The 10920-nt window shown below is 39.4% G+C and overlaps 1 protein-coding gene across 1 annotated transcript; it reads right to left on the minus strand.

Moving 5' to 3' along the window:
* Nucleotides 1–1109: 1109 nt before the first annotated feature.
* LOC115746275 (probable carbohydrate esterase At4g34215) lies at nucleotides 1110–6644 on the minus strand. The gene is made up of 3 exons (XM_030681980.2): nucleotides 6171–6644; nucleotides 4999–5167; nucleotides 1110–1129 (listed from the first exon to the last, which is right to left on the minus strand). Exons 1-3 carry the CDS (start codon nucleotides 6642–6644, stop codon nucleotides 1110–1112), a joined length of 663 nt encoding a protein of 220 aa, XP_030537840.2.
* Nucleotides 6645–10920: the final 4276 nt, after the last annotated feature.

The raw sequence follows: 10920 nt of genomic DNA on the forward strand, positions 1-10920 counted from the left end.
TGATTACTGAACGCCCAAGACATCAATCCTATAGCCCGTGGCCTCATACATAAGGGGAGACTTGCCCTTAAATAGTCATCACTTGGCTACTTTGTTTTGGCGTCAATCGAATCCAATCCTCACGGAGCAATCGGAATTAGATTGCAACCAAGAACGTAGAACTTCGAATCCCAAAAACACGTTTAATAACTTCTTTTAACTTGTTTGGAGGAATATTTTACGTTTTTGATCTCATCATTTTGAATTGATGGAATTTCACTGGAAACTTTGGGGCACACATGGTGATTCTTCTGTTCTAGAAATTAACTTCGGTCAGAAGTTGATTTTTCTACTTCTTGAGAGAAGTACATTTTTTTTTTTAAATTTTTTCAAGTGGCTCCAAAACTACTTTTGAAGTAAAAAAAATGCTATAAATGTAGAAAAACGAAGTTGTGTAATCAAACAAATTTCTGCTCCAAAAGTTGTATTACCAAACGGATTTCTACTCTGAAAGCATTTATGGAGCATAAATTTTACTCTATAAGTGTTATCATGCACGCCTTATACCGTCGTCAAGCACCGGAGGTAAAAGGAAAAGCGAAAGGAAATAGCCCATAAAAAGAAAGCAAAACCTAAATCGCCTCATAAAGGCAGCCACGTGATTTAAAAAATTAATTGTGAGCGAACTTACGTAATGAATAAAAAATTGCAGCGGTGAAAACGGATGAAAATCTCTTTTTCAACTTTCCATTGAGTTGTCTTTGTTGCGTGCTGCTTTGTGCTCTTTGCTTTTCGTTTTTGGTAGCGCATTTCAACGTAAAAAGCGAAAGTGAAGATTTCGTGATAAGGCGCAACATCTCATCATCGGTGGGAAAATATACTAGAAGTACCATAATTTGTGTATGGCGTTCATTTGAGTGCCATAACTTTCAAAACGTTCACTTAAATGCCATAATTTTCAAAAATCGTTCACTTGAGTGCTATAGTGAACTTTTCGTGATAAGGCGCGGCAACATGGTACTCAAGTCATCGGTCGAGTGAACGTTTGAAAGTTATGGACACAAGTTATGGCACTTCTATACTTTCCCATTATCGAGAGAGAGAGAGAGAGAGAGAGAGAGAGAGTAAATTTAGTGGATTATGTATGCATGTTATCCTTTTAATCAGCAAAACCCCTAAATTTCTACCAATGTGACAAAAATATCCCTTATTTACTACAAAACGTACCACAAACTCGTACAAATGTGACAAGAATAGGTTATGGTTAAAAAAAAAAAAATAGAGCATCCGCCTTTGCAGAGTTTTACAAAGATGGCATGGTTTGTAATAATTATAGCATGCATTACACAGTTGTTGTAAAGAAAATTTTACACCAGCTCCCCGTCGTGCCTTGATTTGAGGATTATACCTATCTCCCGTCTCACTCTTCTTCTCTCAAGTCAATGGTGTAAAAGGTAGGTTCTTGAAGAGTTTGAAAAGATGGTACAGTTTACAGTAATTTATAGCATGCATTGCACCGTCAATGTAAAAGAAAATTTTACATCGACTCCGGTCATCTCTTGATTTGAGGATTATGGCCATCCTCTCCCCATCTCTGTTGCTCAAGTTAATGTGTGGAATATATATATTTTTTAAAACTATCAGTGTGGAACCATAATTACCCCACACATCAAAAAGCTCTTTTAAGATTGGAAACCGCTAATCCGACAGCCCGACAGTTTTGTCAATTATTTATTACCACACGACCTTCCAATCAATGAGTATTTTATGTAAAACACGCGGTGATGAATGTGAATTTACGATTGAGATTGTGCCGTCATTGACAGATCTGCTAAGGAAGTATTTCCTCTTTAAGGTGCTATCATGTCCAAGGATGATGTTAAAATGCTGACTTAACAAAATTACCTAAAGACCAAGAAAATGAAATTTTAACTACGGGACCTCCCCATGGTTAGTAAACCCTTCCCAACTTATTGTTGTGGCCTAACTAAAGGCATTACGACATATGAAGGTTCGAAGGTAGTCCCTCCCTCTCTCTCTCTCTCTCTCTCTCTCTTGGATAAATTAAACGAAGGTTGAAGTTATGGTACGCCTTTGTCAGACTAAGATGGTCCGATTCCCTTTTAAGTTGTCAGATCAAGTCAGTGCATGTGAAAGGAGTAACCTGGCGAACCGGTTACATTTCATTATCCAACTACTATTTTCTAGGGAAAAGGGCGGACGAACCCAAATCAAAGTCCCGTTTCTTCTAGTTTAGACCCAAATAGAGGGAGGTGTGATTCCGATCCGAGCATAGAAAACGAGGGAAAATGACAAGTTAGAACGCTTGCGAGTTATGATACGGTACGAAATCGATGGAGGAGGTCCCCTGTGCTGGGATACAGGTGTAATGTCTGGTTTTTGGAACCCGATTCGGTCCAATCGGACTTGCCAGGGGGGAGGGTGGGGGGGCACACTCCATGCGTGAGTTCTATAATGGTGAAACTACACGACCCACTCTCTGCATTCGATCCAAAGAAACAATCATAACTACGATCGAGATGAGATTTGTCAGATTCTCCGTTCGGACAATGGACCACCTCGGAGGAGATGTCGCCTCCTTGGATCAGCGACAGCATCCGATGGTGGGGCTCTCGCTGGGCTTTGGGCTCACCCCTCTCTGAAAACCCTGCAACAATCCGCATCTCAGGTAAATGCCAAATGCGCAATTCCTCTCCTTTTTTTTTCCTTTCTTTGCAGCAATTATTGCAGATGCAGAAGCGAGAGCGTTATGAATATGTGTTGCAGGCGGAGGAGGGAAGGTTTCGACTCGCAGTTGCAGTTTGGTTTGCTTGCCATGCGATGGTAATATTATAGGTGGTCCTGCTAAAATAATTGCAAGAGGCCAAAGACGATCCCAACAGCAATTCATGTAATTGTGCTATGGAGAACCGCATGTACCGCCAGTGAAAATTCTGGCATTTTGCCTGCAGAGGCTTTTTATGGCGACTTGGCCGGTTTGTGAGAGATGGGCTCTTTCTTTTTGTTTTTTTCACACGGACGTCCTTGATCATGGAAGAGTTTTAGTTTTCTTTTTTAATTCTTGAGATTCGTTTCCAGGGCGTCGAAATGAATAGAACAGAAGCACTCGGTCGCGTTTCGGTGACGCAATCTGTCCACATCATTTGAAGTTGGTTCTTGATAGACCCATCAAATGAGTGGGTCGAGTCGGCCGAAATAAACTCCGTTTAATATATTTATGAGCTATTTATTACAATGCAAATCTAGTGATCCATACCCGATCCGACGCATATTTCTAAAATGCTTCAATGTTTAATCAAATCTAGGAAAACTCACATTCAAATTGTAATGAGAGTGTGAAGTGAGTGAGCGCGAGATCGAGTAAAGACGAGAGATGTAGATTGGGTTTAAGTAATTCTAAATCTATGTACGACTTATTTAGAACACATTTAACACTCATATAACATTTAAACTCATTTATTAAATATAACTAGCCATAAAATAACTCATCTCATTATAGACGGGTTAAAACACGGATTTATGACCCCTTTTTTTTATTAGAATTTATGACTCAATTTTGATAGGTCTAGTTCTTGGTGATTTAAGCATTGTATTCTTTTTTTTTAGAGCCCACCGCAAAGCATGTTTGACTCATGCTCTCTAAATTGTAGATCCAAGGTTAAGCGATGGTACTAGCGCGCAAGCGATGACTTATCTCTTAATAACAAAATCGGAATCGAGGGAACATTGCTAGGTCCTTCCGAAGGACACCCGTTTCGACTGGCATCTGAATATCCAAACATCGAATGAATCCGACCTAGCTCGATCTTTTCCTCGACGTTGTAAATATCGATTCTAAGTCAATAAACCCGGGCCCATGAATCGTCTCTACAAGAAAATGGACTAAACATACACCGACTTCGAGATTTGGATCGTATGGATTTGATGTGCACAGCATAGCAGTGTGTCTCATGCGAAGTGGGGGTACAACAATTGCACATGTTCAATTACGGCCTTACTGGGCCTCGTGTCCCTACCGAGGCCCATTATGTTGGCAAGGCCTCACCCATTTACAAATGGGAAATGGTTTGCGCCGTTTGTTTTGAATCTCATTGTTCGTCGGGGATTGATCCCGCGACAAAATATTTCTCATCGAAAGTTGTTCTTCGATTTTATTAAAAGAGACGGGTTGTAGCAATTCCGAACAGAAAGTATCACAGGGCAAACAAGAAATAACGATAATTTTACTTCAAATATAACCGTATATACACAAATTGAACTAGAAAAAGCAAAAATGCAACACTGGAATTTAATAGATAAAGATCCAAGCCGGAATTTAATCGACGACGTGGATCTAGAAGTTATAGTTAAGAAGTATGCTGGAATTTAATTGACAACACAAGTTTGAACATTTAAAATACGGTGAAGAAAAGGAAAGGCAACTACAAGATAATAGATTTGTTTGTTTGTGCACGGGGATGATCTTTGAAGAGTACGATATGGCTATTTAAAGTATACAATCGACATTTGTCAACGAGGTTACAAAGGGAGATTTCAAACATAGGTTACAAATGGTTATTCAAAAAGAATTAACTTCTTAGTAGCTACAAGAAGTTACACTAATCCTAAAATAGTGGCAAAATAACCAACTAGCGCTTTTTCCCTTGTAGATTGCTTGCTGTCCATATCGAAGATTTTGTCAATCAACTTCAAGGCTATTGTCGATAACTTCAATTTGTGTGTTGTTGATGACTTCATTGGCGAGTTGTCGATTCTCTTCAAGTTATCAATAATTATATTTATGAATGACCACTCTCATTGACATAAGTTTATCACATGTAACCAAAATTTGGTCATTTTCCATCTATTTCTTTTTGTAAAATGATAGCAAGCTAGAGATTTATATACCATCTTGAAATTACTATCTTTTTTTTTTTATTACTGTCAGAAAAAGCTACAAATTCCGAAGAAGAGTTGATTTTGAAGGAGAAACCATTCACTGGGAAGTATGAAAGGCATCGGCCAACAGGGAACCGAGGCGAGCCTGACTGGTGGTGGTGAGGTGAAGATGATCCGTCTTGAGGTCCAAGCCCTTTGCGTCCACGCACTTCACATTGGGCAGTTTTATGCCCAGCTGAGCGCTCCTGACCGTGTCCACAAATTTGCCTTCTCCTGATGCAAGGGCCACCTGAAATCGAAAACCAAACATATACTATTAAGTTCTAGGGCAACGACGCTAGGAAATGTTGTTCGTGTTGCCAGCAAAATCATTGACATGTCGATAAATCAATCGAATTCAACCTTCTTATGCGTCAAATAAGCACTTGTATCGTCAGGGCAATTGTGGAGCAATTGGCTGTTCTAACAAGATCTCGAGACATGTAGCTTATGTTAAGAGCTTGAATCGTAGTGCTCTGCTATTTAAGAATTCTGTCCATTGCTCCTACCTCATTGAGACAATGGGAAGCTAATTGAGTGCAATTCAAAGCTTCTGTCAGGGTTGTGTGAATCGTGTGGGCTTAGTTCCGAGGTCCTGAGACCGACCCTTTTGGACGTTGGCAGCTTCTTGGGAATTTGGATAGTGGCTGTTGTTTAGGAGTACTAACAACGAAAGGCCGAACCTCTCTTTCTTCTTGCCGTAATAACCGGTGGTGAGATAATTCAAATTTCAAACTAGAATTCTAAATTATCATACAATTTCATATGAATGCCTTACCTAGGCTCATGCCACTAGACACAAAGGTTTTTCGATTTTTATATGTTGGATCCGAACAAAAGTTAGAAGTTCTCGAACAGTTCTTGCATATTCCATCGATCACGTCACTTACAAAATTGTTTTTGCACATACAATGCCTCCGAAAAACCATAATCACTAAAATTTAAAAGCAAAGCATTGATCTCTCCACATCCTAGGAAGACGAAACATTCTTCTATGACATAAGTAACACCTTGCTTTTGGTTCTGGTTCATTATCAGCAAAAAGACGCCACACCATACTCATTTGTTTTTTGTTTTTTGTTTTTTTACGACGAAGCTATACCATACTTGAGTAGCCAAAGATACGTGCGGCGTTCCATAGAAGAGAATGTAATCACGTCAAAAACGTAAAAATTGAAAGAACCAATGTGGAAACATGATCATTGATCATTACGATGATATAGATACGATGAAAAAGCTCTAATTAATTTTACCTGAATTATGAGAAGAGAAGGGTTGTTAAGATCGGTGCGAATGTCCCCGATGAGCTTCTCCATGTTGCTCTTGTACGCCTGGGCGTCCGCCTGAGCCACCGTATCGCTCTCCCCCTGATACCAAAGCATCGCCCTTATGGTTCCCCCGCTCTTTATGGCCGCCTTGGCTCGACTCACCATCTGGTTGTACAAGGGGGTCCCGCGGGCCCACTGCGCGATCTTGGTCCCGCCCACGGCGCAGGGCACGAGCCCCACCACCCCGAGCTTGGGGTCTTTGGATTTGACCCCCTTCGCGAAACACATCCCGGGGCCGACCCCGCAGAAGTGATTCACGTCGATGTCCGCGTGGAGCGGCTCCGCGGCCTCAGACCAGGCGAGCTGGGCGCTGAGCCGGAGTATGGACGGGTCGGGCCTGCACTGTGGCGGCACCCAGTGGTCCCACTTGCCGTGCTCGACGCCGCCCCGCCCTGCCATGTTGCTCTGGCCGGCGAGGATGAATACGTCCTGAGGGAGCGTGTCTCCCGAGCTTGGATGGAGGGTGAGGAGGACGGAGAGCAGAGAGAACAAGATTGGGATTGTCATTGTGGTGGGAAGCGACAAGAAGAGAGACTAATTTGTGATTTGAAGAAGAAATGAGAAGATCTTTTTTATAATGCGTTCGAAACCGGAGAAGGGTTTGGTGGCAATGGCACTAACTTGGTAGGAGCAAAAGAGGGAAGTGAGGGAGATTATGCTTTCGACAATAATGTGGTCGTTTAAGGAAACAAAGTGGGGGCATCTCTGTTTCGAGCAATGAAGGCTCGTTTTAGGAAAGACACCATTCGGCTGATCATGCCACGATGATTGGCCCTCATGGGAATATGATAAAGTTGTCATTACTAGAAAAATATTTTATGAATTCATTTTTATGATGGCGTAGGAAGCGGAATTCTTTGAATTTTATATCTGTTCTCGTGGAAAGTTATTGATCAGTGTAAAGATATTAATTTGGGTTTAAAAAAAGATTGGTTTTATTGAATTAGCTGGGGAAAAATAGGTTTTGACCAGTGAATCCCAATAAACAGAAGGATCTATTCTCTTCCCTCTTGACTCTCAAACAAGTCTTGTTTTATTTTTTTTTATTTTTTTCCTAAGACAAAGAGATTTTCGAGAAAGTTTCAACTAAGGGCTCTAAATGCTCTTATTTTCTCAAATAAAAGTATAAAGTGAACCTTATTTCGAAGAATGGCATGAAATGGCCATATGGGTCTAAAAAAAGAGCCTCTCACCGATTGGTTAGGGGTATTTTCGTCATTTTTTTTTCTTTTTTTCCGCTTTCTCTTTTTGTGTTTTCTAAAAATTAAAAAAGAAACTAAAAAAATACAGGTGGGAGGGGGGGCTGCCTCCCACCTGTGTTTCCATTTCATTTTGTAATATGAAGAGATAAAGAAGCCATTGCAATTGATGAAAATACTAGGCCCTAGAGGGGTTGAGTTAGAGGGTAAGTTGTTAAGAGTTGTTCATAGAATGGGCACCTCAATTTGATATTTGTACCTATTATTGTTAGAAAGATATTTTAGAACAATTATAATTCGTATATAGTTATATTTGATATTTATTAAATAATAAGTGAAAGGAAATGGATAATTAAATCTAGGGCGGCGCTATTTCCACCCATATTTTGGTTAATACACTCCTTTTTTCTTATTAACTTACCCAAACGCCCCTCTCTCTCTCTCTCATTTATTGTTTCTTCTTTTAACTGGTTAATCCATAAAACTACCTTTATTTATGTTATCTCTCTCATTAATTTCACAATACAAATATTTCATTATGCTCATCAATATACCAATTTACCATATCTCATTTGTCTTCTCAGTTTTAATTTTATTACGGTTTTCGCATTAGCCATAACAATTTCTTACCTTTTTTCCCTTTTTTTTTCTCAATTTTACGAAAAGAAAAATTTACCTGCATCCCTTCCAAACAAATTTTATCTCCGATTCTTCCGCACTAATTACATTGAAATGTTTCTTTCTTGTTTGCCTTTTTTTTTTTTGTGAACTTATTCTTCATTATTGTAATCTAAGCAAGCACTAATCCTATATCATAGCAGAGAAATGTCAATTTTATCTACAAATTTTTTACTTCTTTTCCCTAGATTATCCTCATGATTGTGAATTTTTTGACTTTGGCTTTTGGTACAAATTTACGAGAATTTAGTCAGAGATTGAATTTTCAAGGGTGAATATTCCTTAATAACGATGGCGCAGCTCCAGATCAGAAAATTTCCAAGAGCCGCCGATTATCATCCAAGGTCCGAGATTTATAGCAAATGACCAGTATGTGTTCAGAAGGCATGGTGTTCCCTTTTTGCGGCCTGTTCAGAATAAATTGTTTGGATGGCATTGTTTCTGGTTCCTGCATTTTTTTCCCGCATTTTTTATTCGGATCGAATTTTATTACCGGACTCAAACTCGAGATATATTCTAGAACTCTCTGAGTGTGTTTCCTGTATGTTGTTGCTTTCTCCATGTCTATGATACACTGACTTCATCTACGTCCTCCCTAACGGCTACACAATATAACTAATTTTTGATGATCCAAACCCCTACTTTCATCTGCACCTATGGTCTAAATATGTCACAGATTATGCAATTAGGTCCCAAGAGAAGGCGGTGTCTATAGTTACCGCATTCTCTTGCCAGAGATGTTCACGTGATTGTATGCCACCAATGGCACATTAAGAGATAATTTGACTCTTGAAAGTTTGTTGCAGCAGTTTTGCCTGAATGGATGCCGGAAATAACGGACCATATTCTGTGTCAATAGAGAGAGACGTTTAGACCCCTATAGTCCTCGGCATTGGCTCTCCGAAAGTTACAGTAAGGCTCCTGATGCACACGGGGTCTTGACCATTATTGTTACGATGGTTCCAAAGAAATCTTAGCCATAAAATTACTTTTGTCGGTATTGACACCGAATTGGAAGGAAAAAATCAATCAACCGTGGCCGATGGGAAATCTTAAAGTAATATCCACGATAATGCTTCTTCATTGTATACACAGTTCTTCTCAGATTTTCCTTGATCTCACTATAGTAACTGTGCAAAATATCTAACAAAAAGAAAATAAGTGACATTCTGCGGGTTCCATTCTTGTTAAATCCAAAGTGGTCTCCTTTCTTGTTGGAAATTTGCTTTCTTTCTTGTTCAGAGATTTCCTAATTCAGAGGAGAGTTTGGCTTCTGCAGCTTGACTCGGCATTGCTGCTCTCCAGTGTCCATCCCCAATTTGATGTACGAGATAATTGGATATCGGGAATGTTGCACTGAAGCAAATTTGAGTTTGGAAAATAAACCGAAGACTGATGGGCAAGCGCTATTGATATGGAAACTTAATCAATTGAAATCATTTCAACAGCTTAATCAATTAAAATCATTTCAAAGTGCCACTTTGGCAAAAAGGGATTATAATAAGTCTAATATATAGAAACTTTTCACCTTAGAAAGGAGGGGCGCGAATGATAACCATTCTGTTCCCCGGGAGCTATTGGCACTCTCTAGACGAGTTTCTAAGTAAAGAAACGTGTTTTATAGCAACATAAAATTTCTTCTTCGAAACAAAAATTTGTTTAAAAAGTATAAATTTCTACGGTTGCCGTCGGCCTGCTCATACAATCATAACCGTTGATTGGTAAGACTCACATATAAGACTTGTTGAGAGGGTCAACTTATAACGGGTAATTTTCACTTTTGAACAATAGAATTCAATTCATCTTGCAACTTATCATGCATGTTAGTGGACTTTAGCTTTCGTTAATGTTACACTGAATTGGTATTTCTTTGCAATTCATGTACTCTTATCGAAATGTTATTAATTTCTTGATAAAACGCTGGTGCGACAATTATATGGCATTGGCTTACGATTCAAGTCAGCTCAAAGCGGGACAAAAGAAAAAAAAAAAGTGGTATCCCATGACGCATGATGGCCATGTCGGTATGTTACACCAAAATTGTTCGAACTTAGGTCGAAGCGCATTAATTCCAAACGATGAATATTCTCTATTTTGGGTGATTAAAATCAAAGTTCAATGACTTCGTCATAAGATATGCAGCGAAACTTAGTGACTACAAGTGAGATTCACCCAAATTACACTTACCAAACAAAAGATAGTTTTCGACCAAAAAAGAAAAAAGAAAACAAAAGCTAAGTTCATCTTTGGTTAAAGTTTTAGTTTGAAGATTAGTTTTTCAAAAATAGTACACTCATGCATAGTAAGTAACGGCTAATCATGAAACAAAACTTAAATCCCAAAGGTGAAAAATAGTTAAAAGAAGATTAATTCCAGAAAGGCGTGTCCTTGCAAGCTATTTAAGAAGAGGAAAGGGAGGCATGACCTTGAAACTGGTGGGTGCCTAATTATTGCAGTGCTGTTAGGAGTACCAGTGTTAGTGGTCATCAACATCATGATCCTTGGTACAGTTTCAGAATGAGAGTCTTCTGCTTCAACTCCTTCCAAGAATTCTCTTCCAGGGCCGTCTAAAAAGCTACAGATGAAATTTCGAGTTAAATTTTGGTCAGGGCCGCGTTGGCCGGCCGAGCTCTGTTCAGGTAGGTGGCAAACATCTAGGCCACTATTTGGAGGCCATTGTTTATGGAGATTTGGTCATTGGAAGCTTGGAAAAGGAAGGAACGAGGGACGAGATGAAGAATGAATGTTTTCTATAGAGACTGTAAGCATTGCATGCGTCGGATTATCTCCATCGTCAT

Source organism: Rhodamnia argentea, chromosome 2 (genome assembly GCF_020921035.1).
Source record: "Rhodamnia argentea isolate NSW1041297 chromosome 2, ASM2092103v1, whole genome shotgun sequence".
Classification (NCBI taxonomy): domain Eukaryota; kingdom Viridiplantae; phylum Streptophyta; class Magnoliopsida; order Myrtales; family Myrtaceae; genus Rhodamnia; species Rhodamnia argentea.

Bases quoted from the DNA above. Each gene is read 5' to 3' on its own strand.
- LOC115746275 (XM_030681980.2), bottom strand. From the start codon at position 6,644: ATGGCAGGGCGGGGCGGCGTCGAGCACGGCAAGTGGGACCACTGGGTG. The intron at 5,168-6,170 runs GTAAAATTAATT...TTTCGATTTCAG, and splicing joins CTTCTCTTCTCATAATTCAG to GTGGCCCTTGCATCAGGAGA. The intron at 1,130-4,998 runs ATGCCTTTCATA...TAAAAGGATAAC, and splicing joins CCTCGGTTCCCTGTTGGCCG to ATGCATACATAATCCACTAA.